Source organism: Mixophyes fleayi, chromosome 7, assembly GCF_038048845.1.
Source record: "Mixophyes fleayi isolate aMixFle1 chromosome 7, aMixFle1.hap1, whole genome shotgun sequence".
Lineage (NCBI taxonomy): Eukaryota > Metazoa > Chordata > Amphibia > Anura > Limnodynastidae > Mixophyes > Mixophyes fleayi.
The window spans coordinates 27734387-27754496 of record NC_134408.1 but is presented as its reverse complement, the minus strand read 5'-3'; the positions used below and the strand labels follow the sequence as shown (position 1 = coordinate 27754496).

At 40.7% G+C, this 20110-nt stretch overlaps 1 protein-coding gene across 1 annotated transcript in view; it reads right to left on the bottom strand.

Annotated features, from left to right (window-relative positions):
- Positions 1–324: 324 nt before the first annotated feature.
- Positions 325–20110, bottom strand: part of LOC142097575 (uncharacterized) — a 183794-nt gene continuing 164008 nt past the window's right edge. Inside the window, exon 2 of the mRNA XM_075179534.1 lies at positions 325–5742. Coding sequence (XP_075035635.1) covers positions 5106–5742 — 637 coding nt within the window. The 3' untranslated portion in view covers positions 325–5105. The remainder of the gene's footprint in view (positions 5743–20110) is intronic.

Below are 20110 nucleotides of genomic sequence, written 5' to 3'. Positions count from 1 at the left end.
TCTCAGCCATGTATTTATAGGAAGGGTGTTTATTATCATTATCCTGGGTTACAACGCAGCTCCTCTGGGTGCTGTGCGCAATCAACAAAAAATAAAGAGAACAAAATACAGACATGTAAGGGGCAAGAGAAACAAAAGAATCATAAAAAAATGAGAGAAAGAAACTACATAAGAAGACACAAATAGAACAAAAGAAACATTACATTGAGAATGAGGAGATAGGAGGTAGAGCATAGGCAAACCGAGGGGGGGTTCCTAGTGCCTGGGACCCCCCAAGCCTGGGGCACTGTATAATTGAGGTGTCTGGACCCTGCCCCAGCTTCACACCGCTCTGCTTGAAAAGAGAGCGCTGCGTGCACATAACAGTAGTGCACGCAGCATTGCCCATGTATATTATAGGGATAGGAAGAGTTGGAGAGCAGCCAAGCACTGTCTAATATTATAGCCACGCCCCCATGCATGCTGGTCACGCCCACTGGTGATGTGGTGTGGAAACCCCCCTCTACAAATCCTGCGTTTGCCCCTGTAGAGGGCCAAAGATGTGAGATTTAACGTTCAAGAGGTTTAGGGTAGTAAATGGAGAGGATAGGGTTGGAGGGAAGAGAGAGGAAGGGGTAAGTGGAATGAAAGGAGGTATCAGGTTAGGATGGGGCACGGTAGCAAATGGAGATAATAAGGGAATGGAGGGAAAGGAGTGAAAGGGGCAGGTGGAATGCGAGCAGGTAATTGTCTTAGGATAAGGCTGAATAGGAAAGTGTGAAAGGTAAGTTCTGAAGGAGCGCTTGAAAGATTCGAGGTTGGGGTCACCATCCATGTCTTTCCTACTTACTTATCCTCAAACGCCCGTCCGAGGATAACTCACTGTCTTCATCCTCTACAGTGGGAATACCTCAAGATTAAAACCTTACTACATTTTTCTTTTCACGTTTTATTTTTACTTTAGAGAACAACTATTCCCTTCTATTGCAAAATAATTTTCAGTTTACACCTCTCCCTGTCACAATTTTGCACCCCCAAAATTGTTGCACCCCACCCCCAACTAACAAAAAAAAGCTTTCCACCCTAGGCTGCAGTCTAGTCAGCCTATTGGATAATCAGGCCCTGCGAACAGGAAAAGATTGCAATAATAGAGGTGGGACGACGAGCATGGATGATGGTCTTGGTGGCACCCAGGGAGGGGAGATGATAGGACCAATCTTGCCAAACCTGCAAAGGTGTATTGTATCCAGAGTGCAGCTTTGTGTCATTTCCCAGAGCAATGAAAATAAACAACTGCTCATAAAAAGGTGTGACTGAAGACCAGAGCTGTAACTTACAATTCTAGCGCCTGGGGCGAGAAAGACAAATGCCGCCCCCCTAGCCCTAAATGTTAACCAAATGAACCTAAAATATTCCTAAATTGCGCCCCCCCTTGACCTTGCGCCCTGGGCGATTGCCCCTGTTGCACAGCCCTAGTTATGGCCCTGCTGAAAACTATATTAGGAAGGAAGAAGGTTAGAAAGAGAAGACAATACTTTTTTGCAAAACCTATAAAGTTTCAAAGTCTGATTTGTTATTCACTATAGTTATTCAGACATTCATTATCATCACAGTTGGTATATTATACAGTGGTCAAAGTGGGGGTGTATGATATGCCATACCGCCACTTCTCCTACTGCCTTCATTGTAAAGCTATAAAATTGCATTCATTCACTTACATCCCCACTACATTTTTCATACCGCCATACTGTTGTTACATCAACACAGAATCAAGGCGCCTCCTCTGTGTTTACTTACATTGCAAATCTTTTTTTCATTGAAATCTGTAACCAGTAGCTTTCCAACTATTATACAGCTGCAGCCCCCATATCTAACAGATAGCTAATGGACATTTAGAGATTGTCAATGATGGGGGGCTGTAGCTTTACAGTAAAGAGACATATATTCAGAATTCAGAAATAAAAATGTTTTCAAAGAAAAAAAAAATCATGTTTCTCATACATCTGCGCAAAATGTACTTTTATTCTGTATAATAAGGGCTGAGCACTTGTGGGCAGCCCAGATCACAAATGGTCTCTGCGGTGAGTGAGAGAGAGAGAGAGAGAGAGAGGGCATAAGCCTTTCTTTGGAACTTCTCCATTTAATTACTACAGCACAATGGCAATTTCTTGCTTCATAATACGAAGAGGCATAATTCCAGCACACTATTTGAGTTTGACAAATTAATTAAGTTGTCACCAGTTATCTTGCAATCTCTACCACACAGGGAGGAGATGTGCCTTTGGCTTCCACTGATTTACTACTGCAAGGCACTGCAATTAACGATCAAGTAGTTTGTTGTAATATACTGTGACGGTGAAAGAATTAACGCCAAAAAAAAATAAATCCTGTTCCATACTTTTGTTTCTCAGACAGACGGGGCAGGCTGCAAATTGTATTTTGATGACAAAAAGAAGAGAGCTGTAGGATTCCAATCCCTATTGTAGAACCAAAGTGAACCTTTAAAAAAAAAACACAATTTATTTTTTAGGATTTTGATTGAGAGATGCCAGTGCACTGCACACAATCGTCTTACCCAGAGGCGGAACAGACCATCACCTGGTCCAATAGAAAATTTTGGGTCCCCCTCTCTCTGCTCTCAATAGAGAAGAACAGTGACCTCTTCTGAGCATGCTCAGTCCGGCACATGCATCTAGTACACATGCACCTGAAGAGGCCTCTGTCCTGCTTATTTAAGAGCAGAGGAGGGACCTAATGGGGGTATCTGGGGAGCCTCAGAGGTGGAGTGAGCCACCCCACCACCTGCACCCGGGTTGGGTATCATTTTCCGGCTGTGCAAAACCCGACAGTACTTACCCCGGCAGTAGGAAACCGAAGAGCTGGTACATTACTATACCATGTACCTTGTACAGGCGTTGCCTCTTTAAATTACTACCCAAACAAGTCGGATCACATTGAGTCTCTTCAATGTGACATTAGCCACCGCTGCCGGCTTCTTCAGGGGCCGTAATTGACAAAAGTCTACCTTGGAAGTTGTCACTCATTTCAGTGAGTCGGCGAGCAGCTCTTCGGTTTCCTCCTGCCGGGATAAGTACCGTTGGGTTTTCCACAGCCGGAAAACTGACTAACACCGCTGTACCCACTATAGTTACGCCACTGGTCTTACCATAGCATATGACAAAATGGCTCAACCATAATAGCAGATGAAAGAGAACGGACATTGGAAAGTAGAACATACTCTACTGCCCCATGTCCCAGCTCTGCTACCAGCCTTGATAAGATGTGAGGACTTCACCCACATCTCAATATTTTCTGTGTTAGATTCTGTCTGTCTTCCACTCACCAGTGAAAAACAGGACAACCCCTTAACCTACATTTTTTCTTGTAGTTGGATATTGACGTGTTTTATTTTTCATTTCTATTATTTTTTAGTACCTTTCCACCAGAGTTCTGACTCGCAGGGACTTGGCAGGCTTATTTTCCGTAATACAGGAATGTTGTATATGAACTTGCACATTGTAGACACTTGGGGGGGTTACTCTCTTGTGCCGTATTAATTGCATCTTTGAAAAATTTCGTTTTTCAAAATAATTCCTTTTTTATTTAAAGTGTTCCATTAGCTGAATCCATACATTTGTTGTGCATGAAATACATGTGGTGTTAGAACAATATTCATTAAAGGGCACATCTTAGATCTAGGGGTATATTTACTAAACTGCGGGTTCGAAAAAGTGAAAATGTTGCTTATAACAACCAATCAGATTCTAGTTATCATTTATTTAGTACATTCTACACAATAACAGCTAGACTCTGATTGGTTGCTATAGGCAACATCTCCACTTTTTCAAACCCGCAGTTTAGTAAATGTATCCCCTAGTCTTCCATGATAGCAGGTACTGGGGCTGCTACAGTTTCAGGCATCGCTCTCAAACAGGTTCAACTGGTTCTGTCTGACTCATATGGGTCAATTCAATGAAGCATGAAGTACCTTACACGTCATTTACACCTGTCTTCAATTCCGGGACTCTCCGGGACCTCCCAATGTTGGACTGTGCAACAAAAAATAAATATATATATATGTATGTGTATATATATATATATATATGTATATATATATATATATTCATTTTAGTGTTTCTTTTCAACATACAACAAACAAAACAACAAAGGAAATAATTTTTAAATAAATCTGGATAGCCAGTCATGAAAATAAAATATTCTTTAAATCTCTGTGCTTCCTTAGTGTCTCTGCTTGGTGGTGATTTTTGGCAACTCATTTTAACAAAACCAAAAAAAAAACGTCCAAAATAGTTTGAGAGGATTCTCTCATGTTTCATTTCACAAGATATGCAATAGAAAACATATCTATAATTGTTCTTTCAGGGTCCATAACATATTTCTGTTATCTACCTGTGCTTCTAACCCTGTTGTACTGAGCTCATAGATAAGAGATGACGCTAAACTGCCTTATTGCAAATACCACAATCGTGCAGTAACCCAGAGCAACCAATCACAAATTAGTTTGCTCGACCTAGTGCAAGTTACATGAATAAAAGGAAGTATGTGATTGGTTGCTGCTAGTTACGGCCCAGATGTAATATTTACAGCCTTCATGTAAACATACAGGTAAATCTCCTCTGACCAAAACAAGAGCACATTTTTTTTTCTTTATTGAAACATGTTACTAATATTTATCTATTTGTTGACAAAAATTAAGTTTTTAGGTAAATAAATTTGGTAAAAAATAAGATTTTTTTCATACAATGGAAAGCCAACCATAAAACACATACACACGCACACACACGCAGGCACGCACACCAATAACACATATTGTATCAGAGAAGCAGGAAAGCTGAATGGAAACTTGGGTCTGTATACCCATCAAATTGTTTCCATGACTACTTTTGTTTGGGATACTAGAGATTTACCTGTAATGCCATACTAGCGTTTGATGCACAGTATTGTAACAGCAACAACTGTTTTATGCTAGAATCATAGTTTTCCTTTGATTTTTTCTTGTTGGCAAATTGCTACTTATTCTCTGTACAATGATTAAACTATGCCCACAGACAACTTTGATTTCCTTCCTCTGTTTTTGTGATATTGTTTCCCACCACTTGTCCATTTTAGCTTTCTAGTTCTTCTTTCTCCCACTCAAAATCCTCTCCAGTCATTTGGTAGAACATAGCATTAAAAGGTTTGTAAAATTTCCTCAGGCGTTGGATAACATCGGGGTCGATTTTGGGGTGAGTCCGGCCCTTGGACTTTCCCAAGCACCTTGGGGCGCCTGTGTCTTCTGGTTTTTTCAGACATGGAAAGCCTTTAGTCTTATTGAAGTAGAAATGTTTATCTGTGATAATCCTTCGGAGACCCAAAAACTCTTGTACTTTGGCCAGTTCTTCGGCTGGGTTACTAATGAGACGTTCTCCGCTGACAAAAAGGATTTGGGAAAGGGGAAAGTACTGCATCCAACTTTCCAAATGCAGAGCGTAGATGCCTATCCGAAGCGCGCTCCATGAAGCATCAATCAGTCCTAGGGTCCTGTTTTTGAAGGCAAGAACCTCAAACGTTGGAATCTCTGGTTTCTTAGAGAGAGTCTGTGTGTAATCAGATATGGCACGTGTCACTGGGTTCCTCACCACCACAATGAGTTTGGTGTCTTTGGCCATTGAGTGGATCCGCTGTGGAGCCTCGTTAGTGACAAAATAACTTGGCGTCTTCTCCATAGTTATCTGCCCTTCTATCGTTCTCGGCATCAGATCACTGCACAAAAAGGTAAAAGATTGCATGTTAATAAATGAAATTTAGATGAAAAATTAACATGGCTGTCTTTTAAATTACTGTGGGTAACGCTGTATAATAATGTCTCCATAAACCTAGTTCACTCATTCTCTCTTTGTAATATTACAATAAAACGCATTTAAGAAATAAAAGGAAACTTTTTAGTAATATTTTATGTATAGATGAATGGAACCCCCACACATGTGAGCATTATCATGTAGAAGATCTGTATTCTCTTTAATCTCTTCAGGTCACCAGATGTCTGCAGTGGTTGGGGAGAGTACAGTAAGTTAGCACCCATTGGAGAGCCTGAAAGATACTGTCTCACCATTCATATTCTCCAGGGTGAGATCCCGACAAGCCAGGTCCACGATCAATAATAAATAGTCACAGGACTGGAACAGCCTCTACTATATACTGACTGTAGAGAGCGTGCTATCTGTCCCATCCCTTTGCTAAAAGCCGATATGTAAAAAGCTTTAAGCAAAGGAATGGGACAGAATGAAATGGAACAGAAACAAGGAAGTAGTGCACAGACATGTTTAGGTGGAGTTTTATTTCATAGGAAGAAAGATTCAATAACATTTTATAGTGAATTTGAAATCCATGTTTCCTATATGAAATTAAATTGTTTGGTGTCGTCCTTGCTCCTTAATACATTCATTTTCCTGATTTATAGACAATTAAAATATATCCACTAAACTTGTTTCAATAGCAATATTAATACATGATGCATGAATGCACATCATTTAGTTGTATATGCTACTATCGCTCTAAAAGCTTTTCCTGTTTGATGTCTGATGTCAAATATTATGGATAGTCACTGTAAAGCATAGAAATGGCTACCTACATTGGGTGTCATTTTCTCTTTTCCTTAGTGCATAGTGTTTGACATCAATCTTTCTAAAGTGTCCATATTTTCTGACCACAAATGAGTCCATTTGATTTTAAAAATGACATTACACGAAGCAGGGGCGGATCTAGACTTTATGTTTAGGGGGGGGCGATTTTGCATAATCACGCCCCTCCTTTGCTCTGATTGGCTGGCTTGCATTAACCCTGCCTTCCGCCCGCGATTGGCCCTGCCCCCTCTCGTTGTGGTTGCTGTCTGGGACCACTCTGATTGGCTGGCCCACATTTAGCCCCGCCCCCCGCTCACACATAGCCCCGCCCCTCCCGTTTTAATCGGCGGCTGGGACCTAGCTTTTTGCTCCTAGGGGGGGCGAATGCCCCGATCGCCCCCCCCTGGATCCGCCACTGCCACGAAGGTAACCACTGACTTCTCTAAACTGCTATTACCAGAAAAGTACACAAAACTCAGAAAGCAGGTGACTTCATTGTAAGAGAATCAAGAGACCTGTAAAATTGTCACATCAGTCACTAGTAATATATAACCTTCCTGTAGGCGTTGGGTGCACATTCATAAATTTAAGTGTATTCAGACGACCTGTTTTACGAGAGGCAACTGAGAAAAACTAGATTGGCGTCTAAGAGACACAAGAGAACCTTGCAAATGATTGATCCTGAACTTCGAACTTATAATAGCTTTACAGATATTATCTTTGTGCCTTTGAAAGCATTTTTATACACATAGTGATAACAAGGCATAACCATTTATAGGCAGTTAGAGCAAAAAAACATTTCCTGAGTAGAGTATAATATGTTCCCTGAGCAGAAAGGTCCATCAGTTGGGAACAGAATGGCGAGTTACCCAATTTATTTTTTACTATGTTCTTTTACAATGTTTAAAATTATACCCAGTCTCCAGTCTGTCTTCAATGTTGCACACAAACTTTTATTGTGGTGACTGACTGACTAATTCTCATCAACTCTGATGCATCCAATTAAACATTTGTTTTAATGGGAGCAGCAAACTACATCTCACATGGCTGTTATGTTTTAAACATATGGGAAACCCTAGCTAGGTGGCATCACTCAAGTGGGTAGATCTACTAAAACGTCTAAAAAGGAATTGTGGAGGTGTTGCCCATAGTAACCAATCAGATTCTAGCTATCATTTTCTAGAACTTACTAGATCAGAGGTGTCCAAGTTCAGTCCTCAAGGGCTACCAACAGTTCATGTTTTCAGGATTTCTTTCTGTAGAAACAGGTGGGATAATTACTGACACAGCCACATAGATTAACTCACCTGTGCATGATTAAAGAAATCCTGAAAACATGAACTGTTGGTAGCCCTTGAGGACTGACCTTGGACTCCTCTGTACTAAATAAAATACAGCTAGAATCTGATTGGTTGCTATGGGCAACACCTCCACTTTTTGAGACGTTTTAGAAAATCTACCCCCAGGTGACATTTACTCCACTTCCCCACCCAAATTATCCAGTCCTACTGCTCCCTGTTTGTCCATATTCTTATATTACCTGTAACTATTGCACAGCATGCCCCTGTTTTGTATGCTTGTCTATCAAGGTCAGTCCAACACGGCACATGTAATGGGGCGGATAGTTGGCACCCCAAAAGAGGGTAAGGAGGGATTCAACAGGCCCGGAGGTATGGTAGAGGGGCAAAGATTCCCCCAGTAGTGTTGGAATAAAACAGGGAACAAAGGGCTAAAACTGCATAAATTGTGGGTTTATTTTCTTTGCTTGACATAAGGCTTTACCACAGCAGCGGCTAAGTAGCAGTAGTGTAGAGAAGTAATACCACAACACCATCAACATGCAATGTTATTCAACATGTCCCAAAATAAATAACATTTTAGAAATCTAAGTTCAACAATATGCAAACATAAATTGACGCAACACATAGGTCACTGAATAAATATATCCCACTTTAAATTTAGGCACTGTGCTTCAGTGAAATGGATTTCACTGGATACATACTGTAGGAGGCAATCGGTTGTTACAAGTTAATTAGACCATTACACTAAATGCTGTGGCAGCAGATAATATAGAACAATCAATCACAATATTTTTAGTGCAATTATACAGATCATACTTATCACACAAAAATCAGTAGAGAAGCAACAAGGAGTAATCCAGCTGGTTCAGGTTAGATGCTTTAGAAGAAATGGCTGTAGACTAGAGTCACTTTACAATATAGAAAACCCAAGGGGGTAAATTTTAATCCACAGATTTAAGCCAAGTTTCAACTGACACATGAAGCTTAATTACTTGTACAAGGTGAAATCAGTAATCAACTTGACGCATGCCTGACTTCTGAGCTCCGTAATCAACTGCAATTCTGCATAATGAACGATTTCCAGTGTATAGGACAGTGTCCACTTAGCAATCCGTCTAATGGAATAAGTAGCTCTCTTCCAGCAACTGTATGGTTAAACAACTTGCAATTCTCTAATCAGAAACCATTTTAGGCAGTTTCACAATAGAATCAAACTTCTGATGCATTATAGACTTCTTTCTGCAAACATCCCTCAGGACAACAATTCAGCCATAGTATTCAGTGGCTCTTTGTGGGAAGATCAGTCAGCAGTCACACGCAGCACATCTCAAACTAGCCAGTCCCTTTTTGGCTCCTCACCTTTTTCACAAAAATCTACTGGAACCTTCTAGTTCATTCATTGCAGTTTGCCCACTCCAAAATGTCCATCACAGTTTGCATTTAACTTCCCAGAGGCACTCTGGGGAACTGTAGTTTTCTGAATGAGTGTATACAGTAATATACCTGTAATTTGCAGGGTATTACTACAAAACATTCGCCTGAAGGTCCCTGCACGCTGTGATATGGATAAAGTTAGTGTGCCCATACAGGGGCTTGTAATAGGGGACTATAAAAAGTACATTTTTGGCCTTTTTGGGGCTAGATATTTTTTGAGGCCCAAAACTGTCCAGAGAGAAAGACATTCTGTCTAAGCCCTGGCCTATCTACAGAGATACTGTTTAATATTATTGCAGCTTCTCAGTGTAGGATAGGGGATTTCTGCTTATCATTTTAAGTGCTAGTGAAATCATTATCATACTTTTTATTAGACATAGCAAAACTCACTTTCTTAATGGCAACATAAGGCACTTAAGAGTGTATTGTTGAAATATTTAATATAAATCCATGTACATTTCAATATACACATTTTCCTCCCTATGAAAAAAAAAGCCACATAACGTTTGCCACTGAGTCTGTAACTTCAGCAACAGACGGTGAGATATTTGATACAGCTCCAAGATGACAAGCCATTTACTCAACTATGATTAAAAAATGCAAGTACCTTGCCCCACACCATATGTAATATAATCTCTGACACTGGCGGAGACTCATTTTACAGAGATTGCATGGCTGTGCTTGCCCTAGCAGAATCCTGTAAGTTCATTTGCAGCCTTCCCTGCTCTTTGCTTAATAGGCTGAGTCTGACGGACAGGGTGCAGATGGGATGTGCAAGGCCAGATTTCGGGAATAGTCACTTGAGCAGTATTTGTTTGTTGTGTCCAATGAGCTGCCTATTAGGTATAGGATGACTGGGAATTTCTCTGTGTATATTTGGCCATTGGATAAGGTAGGACAGTGCTGTGTATGGATGATGGATGAGGTTTGGCAACGGCCCTTGCAGTAGTTTCAAAAGCATCATTTCCAGTCCCCTTAGCATTGGGCATTCTAGAAAATAACAGCATTAAACCAAAAACTTTCAAGTCACAGTGATTGATGTGCCTGAGTAACATTGCTGTTAAGCAGATATCTGTAAATACAATTCCATCCTGCGTCTTTTATTGCTAATGCCCCAAAGTCGTCTGTCTGCTCCATGTCGTGTCTTCTAGACGGATGTGTCTAATTAGAAGGCAAGTAAAGAATGAACGTCTTTTTGTATGTGATATGGAATTTTTACTTCCTGTAGCGCTGTCTTATTTTTAAATTGGTAAATGATGGGACCAAGGACATTATTCAATGGGAAATTCTGTCTTCAGTCAATTGTATTTTCTAGGCAGATATATTTATTTTTCTTTAATTTAGATATGGCAACAAATAAGCTTGGACACAATATCTATTGCATAGAACAATAGTAATATATCAGTATCTAATGACAACTAAATCTGCTAAGAAGATAATGTTATCTGTAGGTGGATTTCCCCTTTGAGCCGTGCCGCAGTCTACTGTAGCAGATGACGCCAACAAGCTGCAACACTCAAATTTCCCAATGCTCACTACAGTATCAAGGTTACATTTATCTAAAAGCTACATGCCACAGCCTCCAGTTTGTTAAAACACACAGGAAGCTCTTCAACCCAAGTTCAATTCAATACAACCAAGCCCATAAATCAAGTCCATCTCCATATATGGAAAGGTCGATGGCTGAAATGAGTTAAGACACACGGGGAGACTGTGATGCTGCTAAATAGAGCGGGTGACAGGTTCCCATAAGAGGGAACAGGATTTAGTACTGGGTTCATTTAAAGTGGAAAACCCTATTAGCTCATAATGCAGTAGGATGACAGATAGGCACCAGTTTGTGTCTCGTACTTCAGCCATGTCTCTGGGTACTAGTAAATTGATTGCCCAAAAAATGGCTTCTTCCACTGCCTGTAGGCAACAGACACACAGTAAACGCTTTTTAAAAAATCTCTTTAAATTATCAATAAAGGATAATAACAGCAGTCATATAAAAAAGATTAATACAAAAAGGGGCATATGCAATTGTTTGGAAAATGGGTGTAAATGAAAAAAAAAAAAGAGTATGTAAAAATAGTGTATTTCTACCCATATGCAGAAGTCATCATCGGCATGTATCAGTTGCCCTGTAGCAGTGGCAAATGATATGCCTCCTAGCAGGCATATATTAGTGTTTCTGCAGGTCTGCATGAGCCACTTCTCTCCCCATCCCGCTTATCTAGGAGCAGGCGGGCATAAGTGCAGCAATCACGCAAGTCTGCAGGAGCTCGTATGCGTGCCCCCACTTTCTGGGCATGCACAGATCAATTTCACGCCTAATTCTCTATGCAAACTGGGATATGTCCCATTCTATATCAGCCCCCAAATTTTAACATGAAATTTTCCAAAATTAGAATTTTTTTTAATATTTTAATATCTATTTACAACAATTTCTTAATACACGTTTAAAGATATCCTATGTATAATATTAGATGTGCATTGAAAGAAGAATATGATAGCTAGGGAATGAGAAATGCAAGTAACACGGGGAGGAGAGGGGAGATAAACAGAGAGAGAGAGAGCACTTTGTTCTGATTAATGCAAAAATATGAGTATCAAATGCGACAGCAGAAGTGAGTGTGATTATTCTAGAAACAGTATGAAAGCTAAATGGCATTGCTTGGATAATTCCAGGCCCTATAACTGACAAGAAGAAGGATTAGACAGATTATAAATAGCAGAGAAATGAAAACAATTAGAAAGCGGGAAAGGGAGGTGAGTTAAAATAACTGTGTTCCGCCACTGAAAAAGCCTTTTTGTCAATCACATTTAGAGTGGAAATATAATGAAAGAATAGATTTCCCCGAAGGATGTTCCACTGGATTGGACATGGAGGAGAAGAGCTTGAGATATAACTGCAGGTTTATATCGCAGGCATAAGCAGAGAGAAGGGAGGGCTAGTGGGATGACGGCAGATGACAGCTTGTCTGGAGCAGGGTTTTTACAGTCATGGGAAATAATCAGAGACCCACAGTCTCTGCTGTCAGTCACTGGAGAGGGACGTGAGGATAGAGGCACAAGGCATCCTGAGAATTGAAAAACAGAGATATGACAGTGGATTTGGGAGAGATGAGTGCGCAGAGAGGCAGAGAGAGCTGCTGGACATAGCGAGGTGCCACCAGAAAATGATTAAACTTAAGCTGGGAATGCAGAAGAAGGGTAATAGCTTAAAAATAAATGAAACGTAAAATGTGCGTGTGTGTGTGTGTATATATATATATATATATATATATGTACACGCACATATAGGCATAATATATATATATATATATATATATATATATATATATATATATATATATATATATTACATTCAGTTATGGTGGACATAAATTATTTTTGTTCCCTGTAACATATACACTGCACACCAAGAATTTGGAGGTATATAAAAAGGAGATCATTTCTTTCTTTCCAGACACTCCTGATTTCTGGTGACCAACCTGGAAATGGGTGTGTCCACTCAGGAAATGGGTGTGTCCAATCAGGAAATGGGTGTGGTCTATGAGAACCAGTCAGTGTGCCCTAATTTGTCTCAATTGTTTATTCATGTTGGGAGGCATGATGTATGTTGATGGTGATTTAATAATGAGCACCAAGGAGTAGCCACCAAACAGAATTGAATTAGTTCTCAAAGTAGCCCCACAGCCAATCTCACTCACTCCTTTATAATAACAGTAACTTCGGGCTAGATTTACTAAGCTGCGGGTTTGAAAAAGTGGGGATGTTGCCTATAGCAACCAATCAGATTCTAGCTGTCATTTTGTAGAAGGTACTAAATAAATGAAAGCTAGAATCTGATTGGTTGCTATAGGCAACATCCCCACTTTTTCAAACCCGCAGCTTAGTAAATCTAGCCCTTAGTGTTTTACAGCTGTAGTGTAGCTGGAATCATGCAATAGCTTAAGTATAGCAAATAAGTTGTCATCATCATCATTTATTTATACAACGCCACTAATTCCGCAGTGCTGTACAGAGAACTCACATCAGTTCCTGCCCCATTTGGGCTTACAGTCTAAATTCCTTAACACACAGACAGACGCACAGACTAGTGTCAATTTGTTAGCAGCCAACTAACCTACCAGTATATTATTGGAGTGTGGGAGGAAACCCAGGGAGAACATACAAACTCCTCACAGATAAGGCCATGGTTGGGAATCAAACTCATGACCCCAGTGCTGTAAGGCAGAAGTGCTAACTGCTGTTGTCATGAATTAATAACAAAAATGATAGAAAGAAAATATTTTTAATTGTCAATGGCCATTTGCTTTAGATGCATAGCCTGTGTCTTTAGTGTCGAGTCACTTAATGTTTAATGCACAAGGAACTGTATGGGTTATATGCGGTTTTGTGACCTATTATTATATCTCCTTTGTCTGTTTACATTCATCTGTGTTGTGGGGAAAGTTGATGGATTTTAATGACAAGAGACTGCGGAGATTCAGAACGTGGCATCTTGTGAGTTTATGAACTAGGCCAATCGGTTGCATTCCATGCTTAGCACACATTACCAGTGCTTAATTTGTATCAGATAAATAAGAAGTGGACCTTAAAACATGTGACATACGCTAGGGATGCATTAAAAATTATCTTTAAATATTAAAGTGTATGGAGCTAAAAGGAATGCTGGAATGCCGTTTCCTGTGTGCTCCAGTACATATGAAGCCCTGCATTCTAAGGCTGGGTAAACACTATACAAAGATTCTCCTGATGTGATATACTTAACGATTTTACCAACGAAAAGTCCCGATCAGCAGCCGATTCAGGTGTACACACTAAACACGTTTTACCTTCAGATCTGAGCTCTTCATCTGTCATAACCATCGGTTGAAAAGATCCTGACTCTGCACACTCCATAGAGATCTATGGAAACTGCGGTCTTGAGTACATACACACTGCAGAATCGGCACAACATCGTTCCATCGTTGAACGAGATTTTTAGTCCATTTTTAAAATCATATCAAATGATACAATGTACTTTAGAATGATAATCGTTCATCGTTGGAGCCAGTGGCAGAACTACCATTGGTGGAGAAGGTGCGGTTCTCTGGAGCCCATGGAGATAATGAGGCCCGTTACAAGGGGAACTAGCAAACTGTGGGCCCCAGTTCCCTCCTTCCTGCTTCCCTACACCAGGGAAGTGGGAACGTTATCGTTCCGTCATTGCACAAGATTTTTAGTTAAGTTTAAAAATCAAATGAAAGATACAATGGGCTTTGGAAGGATAATCGTTTATCGTTGCAGTGTACACACTAAAACAATATCTGGCCGAACAGTCATTTATCGTGTGATTGGCCCGATAATCAGCTGAAAACCCTGTAGTGTGTTCCCATCCTTAGGCCCATGACTACTCCGACCTGTGCACCCACATGCAAAAATTAAGTTTCATTTTGTTTGACGAAATTATTTAAATGAGATCTAATGGGTGGAGAAGAAAGTAAGGGGTGTTCACTGGTTTGCGGGGGGCCGCACAACATTTTTCACCCCACACTCATGGTTAGTCTAATAGTTGTAGTGTGTACCTATGAATGCGTTAGGTGAACAGTGACACCAATGGATAAAGTCTGCACTTTTGAACTTTTGCACATTCATAATTTACCCTCAATATTCCTTCTGCCACTGCAGCAAAAACCCCAATATCTAGTTTTTACATTACTGCTAAACTTCATTTCTGGCTCCTGGAACACACAGTCATAATATGGCTGCTCCATAATACCGCTACCTATCCACCGATTAAGGATGTGCCAACATGCTAGTTCCGGCATACAAGGAAAAAAAGAATAATCTATAATCCTCTGTTTACTTACACTCCTTGACAAATGTTAAATTGTTTGAAATATCATGAAATAGATGAGTTTGTTTTGTGTGGTTTGCTTGATGGTTTCTTCCATTGTCCGTCACAAAAAATGTTTAATAAAACTTCAAACCGGCTCGGCCGGGAATATGAAAAAAGCTCCTTCAGGCGGTGTCTGGCGCTGCCAAAATCACCTCAATCCTTTTCGAAAGAAAGTGTTTGAATCATTGTTCAGCCATGAGTGTTTTAAACAAGTACATTGTAATCGGGTCCATTAGCAGCATGTGGGAATTGTTTTATTGCCAGTGGCCTCTGTAGATTATTTAAATCCAGATTATGTTGTTTATTTCAGGAATCACAGCTGTCATTTATCTGTGTGCCGGCCAGAGCATTTGTTAATTTGATAAGATTTCCCCACCCTGGAGTATATTATCCTCCAAAAACAGATCCATTTTAAGGTACTGTGTGTTAAGCTACAGACTGAGCTCCATAGGTGTCAAATGAATGCGTTTAAAGTGCTAAATATAGTCTTATGCTCGTGTTAGCATAATTATACAGTTTTATTGTGTGCACCAAAAAGAAATAATACAGACTGAGTCTTCAGTTCTAAACTAATGTGCCAGTAAATTACTACTAATAAACCCAGTCTTAAAGAGAATATATATGTATATATATATATATATATATATATATATATATATATATATATATATACATATATATATATATATATATATATATATGTATGTATATATATATTCTAATATTTATGGGCAGCACAGTGGCTCAGTGGTTAGCACTTCTGCCTCTCAGCACTGGGGTCATGAGTGCGATTCCCAACCATGGCTGTTGTGGAGTTTGTATGTTCTCCCCGTGTTTGCGTGGGTTTCCTCTTGGTGCTCCAGTTTCCTCCTACACTACAAAAAACATACTAGTAGGTCAATTGGCTGCTACTAAGTTGACCTTAGTCTCTCTCGGTCTATGTGTGTATGTTAGGGAATTTAGACTGTAAGCTTCAATGGGGCAGCGACTGATGTGACTTCTATGTACAGCGCTGCGGAATTAGTGGCGCTATATAAACAGATGATAGTGTATAATAGAACTGATTCTTTCTATAATGCGACTCTACTATCAAAACTTTTTTTTTAAAGTATGATCGATTTACAGAGGTCAAGATGGTTTAGTTATATATATATTTGTATCTTAAATAACAAGGACAAACCCTACGGATATTTTTATATTCATCTGTTCAGTACCTTGGTGACAATATGTTGCACCTGCACTTGTTTTTGCCATAGTATATCGTACACTGGGAACCAGGTACAGGGATTTAGTGTACTCTAGTCACCAGAGCAAGGGAGTTGTAATGTCCACTGTCCACTAGGCAATTGGTTCTGTATTGTGCACTTGCCACCAGGCATAGGCTGTGTATTTTATACTGGACAATTAGTCACAAGCTTTTCCCAGCGCTGGTACTAGTCTGCTTTTAAAGTCTAAACATTTGCAGAAGTGATAAACAGAGTAAAAGTTTAAAAAGTCAGCTCGGTTTCCAACATGTCATATATATGTGGGAAGTAAAATGACAGGTAAAGGATTACCCAACGTGATAAATGACACTTTAAAGGGAAGTGTCACTTGTATTTTTAAAAATGCACATATGTACCAAACTCCTGTCCATGTGTAATGAATGATGTGTGATATAACCCTGGTGTAATAATACATTCATAGCTAAGCTGATAGTTTCTATCATAACACTCCCTCTCCATCACCTCCTCCAAGCTATCAATCTTCAGTCAATTTTGATGCCTCTGTACAATACAATAAGTTGCTATAATAAGCACTAAGCTGATGTACAGAGCAGCAGTTATTATCATACTCGGTGTTCTTCTGTCACTCCTTGTGTGATTTCAACTTCTCAGATAATATATTCCATGCACTTTAGCACGGTATAGGTGCCCCACACTGGCACATGTTCACTTCACACAGTTTTACAGTTCCAATAAGCCTAATATATCAGTTGAGGCTTATGCCATAAATGTGAACAAACGACTGATGGATTAATGCAACTCTGGCGTTGTTATTCACACCTTCTAGTGACTGAGTGTGTGCCTCTGGCACTAGGAACCAGAGGAGACACACCAGGAAAGGTTGCTTACTAACATGAGGCTTGCATGATCTACGCAGAACCTGTGTGGTGAGAGAGTGATAGCCAGGTGCCCAGTACGGAGGAGAGGAGGTCCTCGGTGCCCCTTTGTACCCTGGGGGGCTGGCACGTGTCCTGCTGTCATGAGGGCCTAATAACATGAAGAATATGAGTGACATGGGCAGGGCCCGATTAAGGGTTCCGGCTGCCCTAGGCTATTTCAGCCGTAGAGCCCCCACCCCCCCTCCAGCCACCTCACCTGCCCCGTTTAGCCACCTCACCTGCCCATCTGCCGCCCCTCCCCCCGAGACATTAGAACGGACTTACCTGCTGTGGAGTCCTCTCTTCAGCGCTGTGTATGACAGGCAGTCTGGTAGCGATTGCTGCTAGCTGCCTGTCGGTGTGGCCGCGGGTGAGATGTGGAAGTCCTGATCTCACGTGACCAGAGTAAGAAGCGCCCGCGGCCACACTGACAGGCAGCTAGCAGCGATAGCTGCCAGACTGCCTGTCATGTGATAGTGACAGTCGGGACCGCTCCTTTAGACCAGTGGCGGTCCTGATGACTCCGCTTGCCACATTTAGGGGGAAAAAAAAAAACATCTCAGTGACGTTGCGCCCCCCTGGCTCCAGCGCCCCAGGCTGCAGCCTGGTCAGCCTATTGGCTGATCAGGCCCTGGACATGGGACAGAATTGAGGGAGACATTATCTCAGAATGTGGCTGTATTTATGGCATTATATTTATGACTATATCATCCCTCACCCATCCACCAACACACACCTCTGTCCATATTGCCCTTTCATTACTTCACTCACCTCTCACACTCATGAACTGTTGTCCTATTTAAATTTAAAATATAACAGCCTCACCCTGTCGACAGAAACTACAAGGACACACATCTTACAATCATCTTTCCTATCTTTCCATCTCCCTGCTTCTATTAGCTGGTGATATATCACTTAATCCACCTCTTTTGTACACCATCGCTCCCCAATTTCTACATTCTAGTCCGCTGATAGGGCAGCACCTCATTTTCACCAAACCCTACCAACTGCCCTTGATCAAGTGGCTCCAGCAACTCTACATACTCCTCTGTTGCCAACCGTGGTACACTAAAGTAACACAAACTCTACGAAAACTTTCTGGAAAAGCAGAACGTCACTGGCGTAAATCTTGTACCTCTAATGATTTCATCACATATACTGCTATCTACCACTCCTATCGAAATGCTCTGGACACTGCAAAACAAACGTACTTCCAATCTCTAATCTATGCTCAGACGTCTAACCCCAAACACCTATTCAACACATCTCTTCTAAACCCTCTCACCCCAAACCCTTGGACTACCATCATTACCCAGGATCTTGCTTCCTATTTCAAGGACAAAATAGATAAGATCAGACATGAAATGGTATCATCTCCCTCGACAAGCAATCAGCTCAATTCCTTTGTTGCACCCTCTGACACTCTCTCTTCATTTCATGCCACAAATGAAGAGGACATTTCTACTCTCTTCTCATCCTCCTACTATACCTCCTATCCTCTTGATCCCATACCCTCACAAATTGGTAGGTCCCTGTCTCCTGTGCTCATTCCACTTCTAACTAAAATCTGTAATCTCTCTCTCTCTACTAGTATTTTTCCATCACTATTCAAGCATGCAGTAATTACTCCTATTTTGAATAAACAAAATTCTGACCCAAACTCTCTCTCAAATTGCCGCCCCATCTCTCAGCTGCCATCCCCCTCCAAGCTTCCTTAGAGAATATCCTATACTCGCCTCACACACTTTCTTACAACAAAGAACCTACTGGATTTCCTTCAGTCAGGCTTTCGCTCTCAACGCTCCACGGAGACTGCGCTGACCAAGGTTGTCAATAATTTGATCACAGCAAAAACTGAAGGCCATTACTCTCTTCTAATTCTCCTGGATCTCTCTGCTGCATTTGACGCTGTTGACCACTCTCTCCTCATAGAAACGCTACAATTCCTAGGTCTTGAAGGCAAAAATCTATCCTGGTTCTCATCCTACCTATCTAATCACTCTTTCAGTGTTCATTTCTCTGGATCCACCTCTGCTCCACTTCCTTTATCAGTTGGAGTACCACAAGGCTCAGCCCTAGGTCCTCTGCTAGTCCCTAATCTACACCACTTCTCTTTGAAAACTAATAAGCTCCTTTGGATTTCAATATCATCTCTATGCGGATGATACACAAATCTATCTATCCTGTCCTGATCTTTCACCATCTGTGTTGTCTCACGTAACTGACAGTCTTTCTGCCATTTCATCTTGGATGTCTTCTCGCCAACTCAAACTCAATCTTTCAAAATCTTAATTAATAATATTCCCACCCAAAAACAAAAGCTTCCTGCCTGACATTTCTATTTCTGTTGATAACATGACCATAAATCCCACCCCGCAAGCTCGCTGCCTAGGTATAATCCTTGACTCACAATTATCCTTTGTTCCCCACATCGACTCTATATCCAAATCATGTTACATACATCTAAAGAACATTTCCAGAATACGCACATATCTTACACAAGACACTGAAAAAACCTTAATCCATGCACCTATCATCTCCCGCATCGACTATTGCAATTCCCTCCTTACTGGTCTTCCCAAAGTCAGACTTGAACCCCTACAATCTATTTTGCACGCAGCGGCTAGATTGAATTTCCTTGCAAACGTTCTTCCTCTGCTGAACCACTCTTTCAGTCTCTACAATGGTTGCCTGTTCTTCAACGAATCCAATATAAAATTCTTCTACTAACATACAAGGCCGTCAACAAAATTGCACC